This window comes from Bos taurus, chromosome 11 (genome assembly GCF_002263795.3).
Source record: "Bos taurus isolate L1 Dominette 01449 registration number 42190680 breed Hereford chromosome 11, ARS-UCD2.0, whole genome shotgun sequence".
Lineage (NCBI taxonomy): Eukaryota > Metazoa > Chordata > Mammalia > Artiodactyla > Bovidae > Bos > Bos taurus.
The window spans coordinates 2,829,175-2,846,152 of NC_037338.1; the positions used below are offsets into that span (position 1 = coordinate 2,829,175).

Below are 16,978 nucleotides of genomic sequence, written 5' to 3' on the forward strand. Positions count from 1 at the left end.
CCTCTGGAGGGCCTGAGCTGGCACCCACACCTCCTCCCTCCTTGGTGTCTGTTTCTCTCTCGGGGGTGAGTGTGCTTGAGGGGAGGGGGCGGTGCACAAGAGCCCGGCCTGGAGAGGACGGGGTCCTGAGCTGGACACTCGAGCCCTCTCTCTGAGCCTAGCAGGGGCGGCTTCGAGAATTTGGAAAAATCCCCACTTCAGTTTCTTAGGCCTCCCTTGGCAGCGAGAACAAAGAAGGGAAATTTCAAAGGTGATTTCCAGGTTTCCAGAGCAAACTGAATAGCCGAGCACTAACCGTCAGGATGTGCAGTGTCAGGAGCCGGGGCCGCCCTGAAGGGGGCTGAGGAGGTGGCTTCCCGCAGCCGCCACTCTGTTATCAGAGGATCTCAGGCCTACCTGATGCTCCTGGGGCCTCAGCAGCGCCCTGGCTGAGGGGGCCTGTGACATGGCCAGGAAAAGAAACCAGAACTCCCAGGCAAGCTGCCTGCGCCTCCAAGCCTCCCTGGCAGAGAGCTTCTCCACCTCTCACCTGGCAAAGGCAGGGAGACAACCTGCATGGTGCCTGGCGCCCTGCTGTGAGCTCATGCCCTTTGAATTATAGATGCCCCCGACTCCCAGCAGCTCCCCAGGTGATGCAGTGGTAAAGAACACACCTGCCAATGCAGGAGATGCAAGAGACATGGGCTCGATCCCTGGGTCGGGAAGATCCCCTGGAATAGGGAATGGCAACCCACTCCAGTATTCTTGCCTGGAGACTCCCATGGACAGAGGAGCCTGGTGAGCTAGTCCATAGGGTCGGAGTCCGACACACCTGAGTGACTGAGCCCACACACCGGCTCACAGCATTCTGGGGACCCAGTGAGGACCTCCAACAAGCCCAGGGAGTGATGGGCTGCCCTTCCGGTCTGCAAACTGAGGCACTTGGCCTGGAAGGGCCTTTATTTTGGGGGAGTCTCTCTCCTCCTTAACCAGTCTTAACTTGGCATGACAGAACAGAGGAGAGGGACAAATAAACAGAGACAGTCACAAGCACAGCCATGGTGAACGCGGGCAGACGCTAGGGGCTGAGCTGGATCATGGGCATGGGCCCAGTGCGCAGGGCTACTTCCTCTTCAACTCCTGTGGCCCCTGCAAAACCCCTTCCAACCTAGAAAGGCTGAGGAAGGGCCAGAGACTAGCAATGGATTCTCAGGGCAGAGAGAGAAAGTGATACCCATGGATATCCTGGGGGTGCCGAAGGATACCTGCTCTCAAAGGGAGCAGGTCGAAGACATCTAGCGCCCCTTTAGGGATCAGGGCCCACAAAACCTGATCTTGGGTAAGGCCAAGAGAAAACAAAAAGTATTGGGAACTAACCAACCCCGCTCCCAACACCTAAGTCTGGGAGTTGATTTCAGAGCTCAACAATAAACCGAATTAAGGGTAATTACAGCCCTCATCTACCATTTCACCCCATGGCTCTTCCCCAGTGGCAGCAGGGGGGTGGTTTCAGACTGGTCCAAACGGATGTTCCCCACCCCTGCTCCCAGGGTTTCTGACAGCTTTCAGGCCATAGCCAAGACTGTTCATAAACCCTGAAGGTTTAATAAACAGTCCTCTGCTGCAGGGGGCAGGGCAGGGCCTGAGACCCAGTCACACAACTGGCCCCGGGTGAGAATTCTGCAAAGCACAAGCGGAGAAATCAGGAAACTGGACGCTGGGCACAGGCCCTCAGTAAAGGATCGGAGGAACTCTTCTAAACCACTGATGCTGAGACTTTAGTGTGCAGAAAGAACCCTCACATAAACAACACAGGGAGAAGTGGAGGAGGGTGGGGAGGATGGTGGCTGGTGGCTCGGGAGGCCCAGGGAAACCAGAGTTTTGGAGACGATGGTCTTGGGGAGCAGAGACAATGGGGAAGGGATGGAGACGTGCAAGGCAGAACCCTTGCCCAGCGGGCCTCAGGGCAGCGGGGGAGGCAGGCGCTCGCTTTGGCTGGTTGGTCTTCCCCTGGCCTCCATCCTCCATGACTCGTTACCTAGGCCGTGTTCAGTTCTTGCGAGCCAGAAGCACCAGGCCACCCTTGCCCTGCTCCATTAGACACCTTCCCAGAGGCTGAAGTACTGGGCCTGCGGCAAAGAGAAAAACATGGTGTGATGGTCTGGGCCCGTGGGGCCCACGGACCTGATGTTCCCTGACTCTCCATTGCCCCTTGAACATCCACCAAGGCCTCCTCCTGCCACTCGCTAAGCCCCAGGGCTCCGGGGGCTCCTGTGCAGGTGAGGATGCGGCAGGTCAACAGGCCGCCCGGCCACAGCTCTGCCTTGCTTCCCTCTACTGCCAGCTCGCAGGCCCAGGCGGTATGAGGGGAAGCTGGGGCCTGGCCCTGGCTCGGCCAGGCCGCCAATCATGTTTCCTTCTTCTCCTGACAAGCACACCGCTTCCCACCAGAGACCAGTGTGATCTAGTCCCTCAGGGGTGGAGGGTGAGGCTTGCTCTCCAGCTTTCTCAGAGACTTGTGCAATCTGAGACCCAAGCCACAGCTTGTGGCTGATGTGTCAGCCCCAAGTCAGAGGTTACGGGCCGCTGGGGGGTGGGGCACGGAGGGGAAGGAGAGCTGGGGGTTCAGGGGCAGTGGGAGGGGAGTTGGAGACAGAGTTCTTAGGAGACCCAGCTCATCTCTATCAGGGGCTGGGGGTGGGACGGCTGCTTATTGGCAGAACCGACAAGAGGCCAGAAGCCAGGCTGCCAGAGGGGCTGGACCGTGCTTAATTCTGCAGGCGTGCAAGTCAGGCTGGCTTGGTGCCTTGGTCTTGATATTTGCAAGCCACAGCCTGCGTGATGGAGCAAGCTGTTTAACCTCTCAGTGACTCTTCGCTAGCTTGACCATCTGTAAAATGGGATCGCAACAATACCTGCCTCATGGAGGGGGGCGGTTATGTGGATTCATGTAGAAGAGGATCTTTGTTCAATAAATACTAGCTATGAATATTATCACAAATCAATCCTAAAGGAAATCAACCCTGAATATTAACTGGAAGGACTGATGCTGAAGCTGAAGCTCCAATACTTTGGCCACCTGATGTGAAGAGCTGACTCACTGGAAAAGACCCTGACGCTGGGAAAGATTGAGGGCAGAAGGAGAAGGGGGCGACAGGATGAGATGGTTGGATGGCATCACTGACTCAATGGACACGAGTTTGAGCAAACTCTCGGAGATAGTGAAGGGTGGGAGCGCCTGGGTTGCTGCAGCCCATGGGGTCACATGCAAGGAGTTTGACACGACTGAGTGACTGAACAGTTATCACTCCGAGAGTCTGAAAAATCAGGAGCGCAGGATCATTGCTACAAAAATTAGGAGGGACCAGAGCTGCTAAGAGTTGGGCCCGACTGAGCAACTTTACTTTCACTTTTCCCTTTCATGCATTGGAGAAGGAAATGGCAGCCCACTCCAGTGTTCTTGCCTGGAAAATCACAGGGACGGGGGAGCCTGGTGGGCCACCGTCTCTGGGGTCGCACAGAGTCGGACATGACTGAAGTGACTTAGCAGCAGCAGCAGCAGAGCCGCCTGGGTGTGTTCCTCCCAGCGGAGTGGGAGGCCAACCTCAAGCCTGCAGGACAGCTGGGCAGAGGGTGGACAGCTGGTGCCTCTGGTGTCCCTTCCTGGCACCGCTCTCGACAAACCGGCCCTCTGGTCTAGGCGCCTCCCTCTCTCTGGGGTGAAGTTTCTCTTTGCCTTTCCCCAGGAGTCAGCTTGTCTGTGTCCCCCTCACTGCACCCTGCCTGCCCTGGGCACTTGCCCCTTGGTAAGAAGGACGACGGTCCACCAGGGGTGCATCTCCCCCACCCCCACTGCCCTCTCCCATCTCCCAGCCAGGAGCCTGGCAGCTGCAGAGGGGGCAGACACTCTGCGGGCTCTGGTCAGTCAACTGACCACTTCCCTCCCCTTCCAAGCCTGGGGGCGAGTGGGGTGAGGGCACCACCTGGGGCTGGCAGTGTGCCAGCAGCTCCTGCCAGCGGATGTAGGTCTGGGCAGCTAGGTCCTTGAGTGTGGTCTGATGCATGGCCTGGGGGCTCTCCCGGATATGGGTGTTGATGTGGCGGTCCAACTGCATGCAGAGCAGCTGCAGCTCTCCCTGCAGAGGCCACGGGAGGGCAGGGAGGGCAGGGAGGGCGGGCCACAGGGTAGGGGAGGGGAGCACGGAGTTAGAGAAAGAGGAGGATGGATTTGAGTGACTGCTCAGCAGTGGGGCAGGAAAGGGAGGGGAGGCATGGGCGACTGGGGGCATGGGTCAGTATCCCTTCAGAGGGCCTGCTGGGAGGAGGATGAGGCCGGCTCCCCCAGGCCTGCTTTTTTCTCAGCCTCCCACTCTTTCCAGTTCCTGGCAGTGGGCTGGGCTCCTCCACCGCCAGCCCCAGCCCAGCCTCTCTCAGGAGACTCACCCACTGGTCTGGAGTAATGTCCTGGCAGCTGACCACCACCCCGGCCAGGGTCAGGAGGCTGTGGCACAGGTAGCAGGCCTGGGGAGAGACGGGCTTCCTTGACTCCACTGCTGCAAGCCCAGCCTGGGTTTCCCGTGCCAACAGTGTCTGGGAGGCATCTTCCAAGAGGGGTCTGGGCCCCACTCACTCAGCACTCTTTAGGGCCCTGATGAATGACCATCCTCTCCTGCTTCAGTAAAGGAAGAACTCTCTGCCACCTGGAAATTCACACTGTCCCCCAGCCCTGGGGCTCCCGTGGACACCCCTTCACAGACAGATGTGCGGGTCAGTCTGACACCCTCGCTGTGCTGACCCGAGGAGGCACAGAGGGAAGGAAGTCTGGTTGAGCATTTGCCCCCTCACCCACCTACTCATGCCCTTGCTCTCGCCCCCTGGACAACCAGGGCTGAACTTAGGACCAAGGCCAGTTCTATCTGATAAGAGGATGCTTTGATCCCCTGGTCCCCTTGGAGGCTGTTGGGGCCCATTCGTTTATGGGACATTCACCTGCTACACAGAGGGAATGAAGGGCAGGGCTCACCTGCCCCGAAGACGGGCAAGGCTCCTGCCGTGAAGACAGCCGGCTCCTGGCACCCAGCGGGCACACCCCTCCCCCACTCAGAGGCTCCCACTGCCTCGTCCCCTTCAGGCTCCTTCTAAGATAGGAAGGGTGGCAGGAAACACCCCACCGTGGTGCCCCGGGCAGATAAGCCACCCCGAGGCTGTGCTGGGAGGGGACAGGCAGGCTCCAGAGGTGGCCAGCCGGGCTCCGGCTTGGTGATAATGGGGTGGGAGCTCAGAGTCAGCCGAGGTTCCCCTGTTTCCCCACTTCCCCTGCCCTTATCACCCTCCCCCTTTACAGCATCTGGAGGTACCCCAGAAATAGTGACAGCCTCTTTGCACAGAGTCGGCGGCCTCCTAGGGGCAGAAGCTGGAGCCATGTTTGAGGACAGCAGACACTGTGGAGTGTAGACATTCTTCTCCCACTCAAACACCATGTGCAAAATCCGAGGACACAGGCCACCTGCCCCGCTCCTCCAGCAGCACCTGTGCTGCCCAGGCCCCAGCCTGCTCTTTAGCACAACGTCTGAGGCCTGCAGGTGGCCGATGCCATGGGCTGGCCGGGTTGGGACTTGACACCTGGCAGCAAGGGAAAAGTAGGAGCCCACTGGGTGTGCCTCCAGGCCGTGATGCCCCCGGGGGTGCTGGGGAACGATCCAGCACCCCTAGCCAGCTCCATCTGCAGGATTCCCCTTCCCCAGCCTGGCCTTGCCCTCGGAGGCCCAGGGCATTTGGAACTCCTGAGCTCTGCAGTCCTGGCAAACGGCTCTTTCCCGCCACCTCAGCCCCAGAGAGCAGGCTCAGGCCTGTGTACCAGACGCTGTACCCTGACTAAGACACCGCCGCAAACACCCAGACGCTAGAGGGGAAAAGGTACTTCAGGAAGGCAATTGTCTGGTCCATGAATACTGAATGAAATCTCAGCTTCGCCTTGGCCGGGAAGGAGAAAGGGTCCTTCCACCTTTCGGGGAAGGAGGTCGCGGTGATGTGTAGTAGTTCTGAAGGCTTCAGGGAGGAAGTGACTAAACCCAACCAGGCCCCAAAGGAGCAGTAGGATTTGAGGTGAAGATGGCCCTGTGGGGGTGGGAATCACACCAGCAGACAGACCCCAGGGGTTGATGCAAGAAGCTGAGGCAGGGCTCACTTCTGGGAGACCGATCGCTGCTGGGGAACCAGCTGAGCTGGAGCAGAGGGAGGGAGGGGCACCCTGGAAACAGCTGGCTGGCGGCAGAGGGGTCAGACAGCGGGCAATGGAGGCCACTCAGAGCTGCTCTGGAGTAGGGAGACCACGCAGTGGGGGACAGAGGGGGTTAGGGGGCACGTGGGGAAAGCAGACACTAGAATCTGTTGGGATAGAATCCACCCAAGTGGAACCACCACTCTGAGAAGAATTACAGCTCCTCCTTCATCTTTTTTTTTAAGATTATTTCTTTACACTGTGTGTGCTTTCCTCATATAATCAGAATATAATGAAAAAAATTTTACATTAATTTTAAAGGAGACAATGCCAATTATAACTGACCATGTCCAGTTCGGTCTGGGGTGGGTGTGGGGCGGGGCAGAGGGCGGAGACCTTGGAAAGCACCGAGCCCGAGGCTGGTCTTGGAGAGGGGCTTTGAGCAAGTGGAGGGAGAAGCTGAGAAGGGGGGACGCCAAGGAAAACATCCAGGGGCAATGACTGCAGGGAGGGTGGCTGGGAGGGGCAAGCTTGGGAGTGTGGCAGAGGGCAGAGAGAACCTGAGGCTTGTAAACATTTACTTGTTTACAGGTGACATGCCAGCTGGACCACTGGCTCAGGTGGAGGCTCTGGCCCGCCTTCCCCTGGCCCCTGACCCCCAACTCCTCTCAGAACTATCTTCCTGGCTGGGAGGCGTGGTGAGGGTGGGCCTGGGATCTGAAAACAGCCCTGGAGGGAAGTCTGTGCAGTGGGGAATTACTGAGAAAAAAAAAAAAAAAACAGGTTTCACAATTTCATTCTTATGCCGATTCCCATCATTGAATCTGGAGGGAAAATCCCAGGAATACGATCCTGAATATGGGGCTTTTTTTTGGCAGGGGGAGGTGAGGGATTGGAAGGAAAGCTGACCTTTTCCAGTCCTGTGGCCACTGCTGAGTTGTCCAAATTTGCTGGCATATTGAGTGCAGCACTTTCACAGCATCATCTTTTAGGATTTGAAATAGCTCAACTGGAATTCCATCACCTCCACTAGCTTTATTCGTAGTGATGTTTCCTAAGGCTCACTTGACTTCCCATTCCAGGATGTCTGGCTCTAGTGATGTGAGTGATCACATCATCGTGATTATCTGGGTCATGAAGATCTTTTTTGTATATTTCTTCTGTGTATTCTTGCCATCCCTTCTTAATATCTTCTGCTTCTGTTAGGTCCATACCATTTCTGTCCTTTATTGTGTCCATCTTTGCATGAAATGTTCCCTTGGTATCTCTAATTTTCTTGAAGAGATCTCTAGACTTTCCCATTCAATTGTTTTCCTCTATTTCTTTGCGTTGATCGCTGAGGAAGGCTTTCTTATCTCTCCTCGCTATTCTTTGGAACTCTGCATTCAGATGCTTACATCTTTCCTTTTCTCCTTTGCCTTTATTGTCACCCTGCTTATTTAACTTATATGCAGAGTACATCATGAGAAATGCTGAATGAAGCACAAGCTGGAATATAACCTCAAATATGCAGATGACACCACCCTTATGGCAGAAAGCAAAGAACTAAAGAGTCTCTTGATGAAAGTGAAAGAGAAGAGTGAAAAAGTTGGCTTAAAACTCAACATTCAGAAAACTAACATCATGGCATCTGGTCCAATCACTTCATGGCAAATACACGGGGCAACAATGCAAACAGTGAGAGTCCTTATTTTTTCGGTTCCAAAATCACTGCAGATGGTGACTGCAGCCATGAAATTAAAAGACGCTTGCTCCTTGGAAGGAAAGCTATGAACACTCTAGACAGCATATTAAAAAACAGAGACATTACTTTGCCAACAAAGGTCCGTCTAATCAAGGCTATGGTTTTTCCAGTAGTCATGTATGGATGTGAGAGTTGGACTGTGAAGAAAGCTGAGCGCTGAAGAATTGATGCTTTTGAACTGTGGTGTTGGAGAAGACTCTTGAGAGTTCCTTGGACTGCAAGGAGATCCAACCAGTCCATCCTAAAGGAGATCAGTCCTGGGTGTTCACTGGAAGGACTGATGCTGAAGCTGAAACTCCAATACTTTGGCCACCTGATGCAAAGAACTGACTTACTAGAAAAGACCCAGATGCTGGGAAAGATCGAAGGTGGGAGGAGAAGGGGACAACAGAGGATGAGATGGTTGGATGGACATGAGTTTGAGTAAGCTCTGGGAGTTGGTGATGGACAGGGAAGCCTGGCATGCTGCAGTCCATGGGGTCGCAAAGAGTTGGACAAGACTGAGTGACTGAACTGAACTAAGGTGTGGGAACAGCAAGAAGGAATAAGTAATTCTGAAGAAAAGCCCTTTAAATCACCTTTTATAAGTTGATTTTCCAAAGGACAACACCTACCTGGAAGGATGACTGGGAGCATGTGAGGGTGACCCCTGCAGGTGGGCCTAAGTGAGCGGAGGCCCTTTAGGAAAGACTGCTCTGATTGAAGGGAATAAGGTACCACCTGTGGTCAGAAATCAGGACCCAGACAGCAGTCTTGACAGTGGTGCTTTAGGAAAAAGGGGGCTTCCCTGATAGCTCAGACAGTAAAGAATCTGTCTGCAATGTTGGAGACCAGGATTCGATCCCTGGGTTCAATCCCTGGGCAGGGCATGGCAACCCACTCCAGAAATCTTGCCTAGAGAATCCCATGGACAGAAGAGCCTGGTGGGCTACAGTCCATAGGGTTACAAAGAGTCAGACGTGACTGAGAGGCTGAACACTCTAGAAAAAAGGACTTTGTTAGCAGCAGAGTCGCGTAGACCATTCCTCCACTCATACCCCCTAGACCCGCGGTCTCTGCTTTGAGGGGACGGGGAGAGGTAAGGCAGTGTGTGTCCTCTGGTTCAGACACAGGGACAGACCAGGGCACTGGGGGCCTGCCAGGATTCTCCTGAACCCCCAGCCTCCCCCAGGCTCCTCTCCCCAGCCCTGTTTCTGTGAAGGTCAGAATGTGAGCGCAGAGGGGGCTCCGGGAGGCCCTCCGGGGAGATGGGGTGGTTCGGGTTGGGCAGGAGACAGTGAACAGCCAGGTGTGAGGGCTGCGTTTCCTGCTCCGTTTGAGCTGTGACCAATTCCTGAACTCAGCAAGCCCCATCCTGTCCTGCTGGCACCACAGAGACGTAGGGAAGGGAAGCTGGGCAGAGGCCAAGCCTTGGCAGGCCAGGGCCGCAAGCGCTTGGTGGCCCTTCCTCCAGCCCGCGCTCCCTTTGTTTGTTGTTGTTTCATCGCTCAGTTGTGCCTGACTGTTTGCGACCCTGCGGACTGTAGCCCGCCAGCTCCTCTCTCCTTGGGATTCTCCAGTCAAGAACACTGGAGTGGGTTGCCACTTCCTTCTGCAGGGGGTCTTCCCAGATCCAGGGACCAAACCTGAGTTTCCTGGGTTAGCAGGCGTGTTCTTTAGCCCTGAGCCACCTGGGAAGCCCAGGTCCTCAAGGGCAGGTGTGTTTGTGTATGTGGGGATAGGGGTCGGCGTGGCTTCAGGGTCACCCAGCAGTGCGGGGGGCATGCCCCTGGTAGGGGTTCGTGTCCCTCCAAGCCTGGACATCTTGTCTGTAGAATGGGCCCCTCCCCAGCTCCACAGCTCAAGCCACCCAGTCCCTCCAGACTGGCCGTGAGTGGAGGCTGAGAAGCCCCCATGGGAAACAGGGCCTGGAAACCTCAGTCAACAACTTGGGGAGAGGCAGAGTCTGAGACACGGGACGTGCCTGAACCCAATGCTGACAAGAAAGGACGGTCCCTTTCCACCGCGGCCAGCGGAGCCTGCGGCTTCCATCTTCTGGGTCTGGTGGGCGGGCTTTTCTGAGAAGAGCTGTGCTGGATGCCTCCTTCCCGGCTCCAGAGCCTGGAGGCCGCCCTGTCCTCCCCCTGGGGAAGGATGACAAGGCAGAGAGATAGGAGACAGGCCCGCAGGGCTTGTCACCGTGAGGGGCTGGGGGAGGGGAAGGCCACTGCCTCCTTTTCTGGTCCAGCTAGTTCCAACCCGGGAACTGCTGGCCAAGTCTCCGTTTGTAGAGCTTTCGTCATAAGACGAAGGGAGAAAGGGTGGACGTTTCCCAGGAAATTCATGCTTTAGAAAATTCCCCTCTAGCTAATGCCAAGGGAGCTGGCTGTGCGTTATTTACCCTAAGAAAGGGCAGAGAGGGGGAGGGAGAGGATGTCCCAGGGAGCCTCGAGAACTGTGCAGTTTCTCCCACCTCGGATCTGACCAAGAGCCTAGGATCACCCGAGGTAACCCTTTGAACCCAGCCCCCTCCCCAGACGCTGCCAGCCTGGGGCCCGGGTGAGGGTGGGGTATGGGAGACCTTGCCCTTGGTTGGAGGATCCTTCAGGAGCAATCCAGCCAGGCTCTGGGGTGGCTGCTGTGGGGGGTGGGAGGTGGGAAAACTCAGGCTGACCAACGAACACCCGCTGGGAAGGACAGACTGACTCAAAGGACCTTCTAGCCAGTCTGCCGGGGCCCAGGAGCACACGATGCACAGGCATGGTTCAGCAAGCTGGCCTTCAAAGCCGACTGCTGCCCGGGCCCCTGCCTGGGGTGCCAGGACCCCAGAGCAGCTCCCCTGGGCTCGCTGCTCCATGCTCACAGGCTCTGGGAGAGAGGCTGTCCTGGGGCCACAGTCCACTCTGCTCTCAGCCCCATTTGGAACACCTGTGCCATAGGTCCCATCGCTACCACCTGTGGGTCCCCTCGGGGGGTTTGATCCCTTGGAGATGTTAGGTAGGTAGAATAGGGAAAAGGAGTCCAAAATGGCCGTGGCTAAAAAAGACAAGGAAGGTCCGAGGACCAGAGTGAAGACTTCAGGCAGAACAAACAGAACAAACAGCACTCCTGGCTAAGCCGAATTTGCATAGGGCAGGCCCAGGTGGAGGAAAAAACTTATAAAAGGAGGAGCCAAAGCGCTTTCTCACGGACTCTCTCTCCCGCGTGCATGCGTGCGCGCTCTCTCTCTTTCTCCCTCCCCACGCACTCCTCCACTCTCTTCTCTTCGAGTCTTGGATTCTCCTGCTATCTTCTAAATAAAATGGAGCTGTAACACTAATTTGCCTAAGAGCTGTAACACGGTTTGTCCAAGACCCGAGAGCTGTGATGTGCCGAGGGCTTTAATGTCCGTTGCTCCAAATCTTTGTTGTGACAAGACAAAGAACCGAGGAACATACACTCGCGTGACATCTATAGAAGATAGAACATACACTCGCGTGACAGAGACACACACATGCTGAAGGTTGGTTCTAGTACCAGTGAAGTCTGGGAAAGACTGAACCATTTCAAGCCCAAGGCTAGAGCTGGGTCCTAATGAATTCTCTTCCTTGCTTTCTCCATTTGTCAAACTGAGCCCTATAGCCCCACTGCACAGTACCCTGACCCAGCACACTCCCACAGAGGCCACAGTAGATGTGGAAGCTGAGCTTAGAGAGGTCCCCTGACTGCATGACTACCTCCAGTAAGGAATTGGAGTGAAACCGATGTGCGTACATGCTCCCTTAAGCTGGACGAGCTGTGAATGTTTCCTAACAGATTTAACCCTGGGGGCTGCAGGCCAGAGCCCCAGGAGAGGCAAATAACAACAAAAATAACTAGTCATGAATAATCCTGAAGTGGGCCTCCCCGGTGGCTCAGTGGTAAAGAATCTACCTGGAGTGCAGGAGATGTGAGTTTGATCCTTGGGTCAGGAAGATCCCCTGGAGGAGGAAATGGCAACCCACTCCAGTATTCTTGCCTAGGAAATCCCATGGACAGAGGGGCCTGGCAGGCTACAGTCCATGGGCTTGCAAAGACTGGACACAACTGAGCGACCCCAGGGGCTCATCAGGTAAAGAATCTGCCTGCCAATGCAGGAGACACAGGAGAAGGGGGTTTGATCCCTGGGTTGGGAAGATCCCCTGCTAAACAACAACTAGAGGAGAAAATGGCACCCCACTCCAGTACTGTTGCTTGGAAAATCCCATGGACAGAGGAGCCTGAAGGGCTATAGTCCACCAGGTCGCAAAGAGTCGGACATGACTTAGCAACTAAACAACAGTCCTGAGGTAGGGTACGTGCGGGGTCCCAGGCCAAGAGCCTCAGCGTGGTGACAGACAGATAAGAGGGGATGCACTTCCCTGGGCAAGCTGCTTCTGGACCTGTCCTGGAAAGTGGTACCTTCCAACACCTCTAGGATGCTATTTCTTCCTATCTTCTTCCATCCCACAAGTTAACTGCATGATTTATTCTTCTTGCTCAGGCTGCTCCTGCTCCAACATCACACTCTCTGACCTTGGCTTCAGTAAGCCCCAGAAGCAGCAAGTGGAGGGTGGTGCCCAAACGAAAGCCGAGTTTGAAAGTGACTGACCAGGGCAGGTCACTGGTCACAAGTCCCAGAGAGAAGGAAATGACAGGGACGCACGCACCATCACCAGGAAATGACATGATGACACAGCACCTCTTCCCAGCCCAGGGTCCCTGAGAGCCCAGGCCACAGAGGCCAGAGAATAGACGTCACAGCCGCAGGCCTGCCAGACTCAGCCCGGGGGCCTGCGAGGCCAGACACTCAATGCTGTAAATGAAAGCGCCTCTTTAGGCAAGGGCGTGGGCGGAGCCCTAAACAAGGAGCAGGATGAGGCCGACAGGGTGATGGGAGATGGGCTGGCAGCCTCCAGTGGGACCAGGACTTCTGGCTCAGCCGCCAGGAAAGGCCACCTCCTAGACAGCTGCTCTCAAAGCCCCAGCTGGGCGGAGAGATGTGATATGACGTCTCTGTTGAGGCTGTGAGAGGACCCCGGGGCCCAGCCTGGGTCCCCCTCTACAGATTCCTCAGAAGATGAGCCCCTCACCTGCTCTTTTAGCTGTCCACAGGAAGTGCGTTCACAGACCTGAGACCCTGAGCTCACTGGAAAGGGACGGAGGGATTCTTTTTCAGCTGTATCCTGAACTTGGAATTGGACCTGGAGTGGCCCTGGTCCCTGGGCTCAGCAGTGAGATACGGAAGGAACTGGGTGCCTTGGTGGGGCCAGGTGGGAAGGAGATGAGTGTGTTAGACGCTCAGTCGTGTCCGACTCTTTGAGACCCTATGGAGTGTAGCCTGCCAGGCTCCTCTGTCCATGGGATTCTCCAGGCAAGAATACTGGAGTGGGTAGTTGTTCCCTTCTCCAGGGGATCTTCCCGACCTGGGGACTGAAGCTGGGTCTTCCGCGTTGCAGGCGGATTCCTTACTGTCTGAGCCACCAGGGAAGCCCTGTGAAAGAGATAAGCTGAGGCAAAAGCAGGAAGGCTGAGGGATTTTTGTTCCTGTGGATCTGCTGCAGGGGGTTATCTGGGAACATCTGCCCCATCCAATGTCCACGGGTGGGAGGAACCAAGGGGCTGTAGGCAAACCCTTGTGAGCGCGCTCCCACCCAGCCTACTCTTCCTTTCTGGCTTCCTGCTGGCCATGGGGTCAGGGGAGATGACAGGCAGGGACTGACAGCCCTTTCTGCTTCTTGGTTGGGACAGAGACCCTGACCCCAGGGGGATCTGGAACCGAGGCCCTGCTCTGCCGGCTGCCCTGAGAGGGATGGGATTCTCAGTGCCTCTGTCTGGGAATCTATGTCTGGGTGTGCGCGAGCACACCAGTGCATGGGTGCACTGCAGGGAGCCCCTGAAACTAGCCGGGGTGCGGGTAAAGGCCTCCTCCAGGAGAGGAGAGGCCCCTTGGAGCAGTGGCTTCCTGCTTTCTCTTTCTTATCTTTCTTACTCACTGAGTTGTTGGGAAGCACTTCCCTCCTTACATTTCCCAAATGGGGCTCTGAAGACCAGAGGGATGCTGTGGACACTCAGGTTTCCCAGTGCCCAGGATCCCATCCCCTCCTTCTGTCAAGTCCCAGCCTCCTGTCCCCAACACCCAGGCCAAGGTGCCCCATAGTGGGGACTTCAGCCCTGACTCCAGGTGAAGCCCAGTAGTCTAGGCCTGCCAATCACTGTATGCCTGGCTATGTGACTGGCTGAGAGGTGAGCACACGACTCAAGCCAAGCCAACCACACTCAACTGTGGGACTCTGTTAGGATCTAGCACAGAAGCTCTTTCTTCTCCCTGGCTAGGGCGTCGGCTTAAAACTCTATATTAAAACAACTAAGATCATGGCATTCGACCCCATTACTTCATGGCAAACAGAAGGGAAAAAGGTGGAAGCAGTGACAGGTTTCTTCTGCTTCGGCTCTAAAATGACTGTGGAAGGTGACTGCAGCCATCAAATTAGAAGACGACTGCTTCTTGGCAGGAAAGTTATGACAAACCCAGACAGTGTGTTAAAAAGCAGAGACATCACTTTGCCGACAAAGGTCTGTATAGTCAAGGCTATGATCTTTGCAGTAGTCATGTATGGATATGAGAGCTGGACAATAAAGAAGGCTGAGCACTGAAGAATTGATGCTTTTGAACTGTGGTGTTGGAGAAGACTCTTGAGAGTCCCTTGGACTGCAAGGAGATCAAACCAGTCCATCTTGAAGGAAATCAATCCTGAATACTCTTTGGAAGGACTGATGCTGAAGCTAAAGCTCTAATACTTTGGCCACCTGATGAGAACAGCTGATTTATTGGAAAAAACCCTGATGCTGGGAAAGACTGAGGCAGAAGAAGAAGAGGGCAACAGAAGATGAGATGGTTGGATGTTGTCACTGATTTAATAGACATGAATTTGGGCAAACTCCAGGAAATGGTGAGGAACAGGGAAGCCTGGCGTGCTACAGTCCGTGGGGTCGCGAAGAGTGTGCTCTCACTGCTGGGCCCTGGGTTTGCTCCTTGGTTAGGGAACTAAGATCCTGCAAGCCGGCCCTGCTCCCCTCCACTGGCCTTCTCGAGACTGGTGGGTGGGGCTGGGTATACAGAGATGGGGAAGGGTTCCTCACCAGACTGTACCTGCTCAGGGCAGGCATTTTAGTGAGCGCATTAGACCCTAGCCCCTGCCCTCAAAGGCGACTCTGTTCAGGCGTGTGAAGAAATGGGCGGACAAACCAAGGGCTGAATAAACAGACTGCAATGATCACCAAGGACAGAAGAGACGGGCCAGGCATCACCAGGAAGGAGGACCAGCAGGAGCACAGACAAAGGCCGAAGAGCAGCAGGCTTCTGGGAAGGGCGCCCATTGCTCGGAATCAAGTGGAGTGGTTTGATTCACAAGAGAAGAACTGCATGGATGGAGCAGGGTGAGCTGACAAAGCCCTTGGATGGTGGGGTTTGAATGTGATGTGACAGGCGCTCAGGTTCACTTTTTCCTAAGAAAGAATAGGAGGAAGACGATCACAGAGTTGTCCAGGAGGACATGAAGGAGGAAGAGATGGAAGTGGGCTGTTAGGTCAGAAGCCGATGAGTCACCCGCCTGGGATGAGGACTGAGCTTAAGGAGGGACCCTTGAAGGGTCCTCAGGAGAACTGAGCCCAGGGTGGGGCAGGGCAGACAGCAGGCCCAGAAGCTGCCGAGGAGGCCAGCTGGCTGGGCTTAGCAACAGCTGCCTGCAGAATCCACGCCTCTCCTCCCAGCTCAATAACATCACTTGAAGCCCGGCTCACACACTTGCAAAGAAGCCAGAATTCCTGGGAGTTGGAATTCAAAGTTGGTCTCAGCCCTGGCCCCCTGTGCCTTCAGATGCTCAGAGGTACCCGCTCTGAAGAGGCCTGCAGCCACTCAGGTGGCTGTGACGTGTGGCTGGGGCACAGGCCTCCCCTTAGGGTCAGCTGCCCAGAGGCCACCTCTTCGAAATTTATTTCAAAAGATGTCAGATGTTCCTCGTTTTGGAGGAAGTGAGGAGGAACCCACAACAGACTAGCCAGGGAAGGGATTCAGGAGTCCAGAATAGCCACAACCCATTCTTCAAAACCAGCCAGTTCTTCCCAACCCTCCTCCTCTTGGCCTGACCAAGGTCCCCAGCCCTGTGGGCACAGCTCTCCCTGTGGTGCAGGGCAAGGGGCAGAAAGTGCAGGGGGAGGCAGAGAGGGGAGGGAGAGGGAGGGCTTCCCCCTCCACCTGCCCTTCTAGGTGACACGGGGCTAGATGCCTGTGCCCCAGCCAAGCCTGAGAGACTCCTCGTCCCCTTGCTGGTGCTGCCTGCCTGCGCGAGAATGTAGGGTGCAGAGGCGGCTTGGAGAGCCCGAGGGCAGCGGCACCCTCCCTTCCTCTCTCCAAACTCCCCAACCACACCCCAGTCACTTAAGGCCGCTCTTGGCAGGGTCACCCGACACAGGGACAAGCCGGCACAGGAGCAAAAGCGGTATAACTTGTCTGTCAACTCCATGAACACCTGGGCACACCATGAAGATATACACACAGGGGATGCACAGGACACACACACACACCCGCGCACGCATACACAAGACATATGTGCACACGCATGTGTGGCAGGCCCGTGCCCTTTGCAGAAGATGTGCAGAGATACGCAGAGGTGCAGAAATCCCAGCAGTGAGTTCAAAGGAATCCATGCAGTCGGGTGGGGTTCACCCCAGAGCTTTACCCGACCTCAGAGCACACCCCGCCCCTTCACCTCTCCATGAATGCACTTCCTATAAACAAGCCGTCCCAAAGCCTCATGAGCACAGATACGGGCCAAAGGCCCCGTGCCCGGTGAGGACGCTGATGGGGGCTCCTGCAACTGCCAGGCTCAGTTTGGGTGGGGTGGCTTCTTGCAGCTGGGCCCTGGAGGACAGGGACCACCACAGAGGCAGAACCTCCAGTGGGTCCTAGGCTGTCTGTCCCGTGAGGACACTGTCAGACCATGAGGAGGATGCAGCCTGGAGGCAGAGGAGACGGGACTGGCTCCACACAGCCCCAG

The 16,978-nt window shown here is 55.8% G+C and overlaps 1 protein-coding gene across 6 annotated transcripts in view; it reads right to left on the reverse strand.

Moving 5' to 3' along the window:
- Positions 1 to 1,733: 1,733 nt before the first annotated feature.
- FAM178B (family with sequence similarity 178 member B) overlaps positions 1,734 to 16,978 on the reverse strand; it is a 107,540-nt gene continuing 92,295 nt past the window's right edge. For 4 of the 6 annotated variants that reach the window (XM_024999283.2, XM_024999284.2, XM_059891634.1 and 1 more), the window contains 3 exons: positions 4,423 to 4,500; positions 3,963 to 4,115; positions 1,734 to 2,108 (listed from right to left, as the gene is read on the reverse strand). In XM_024999283.2, coding sequence (XP_024855051.1) covers positions 2,076 to 2,108; positions 3,963 to 4,115; positions 4,423 to 4,500 — 264 coding nt within the window. In that variant the 3' untranslated portion in view covers positions 1,734 to 2,075. The remainder of the gene's footprint in view (positions 2,109 to 3,962; positions 4,116 to 4,422; positions 4,501 to 16,978) is intronic. The other 2 variants (XM_024999285.2, XM_024999286.2) reach the window with 2 other exon arrangements.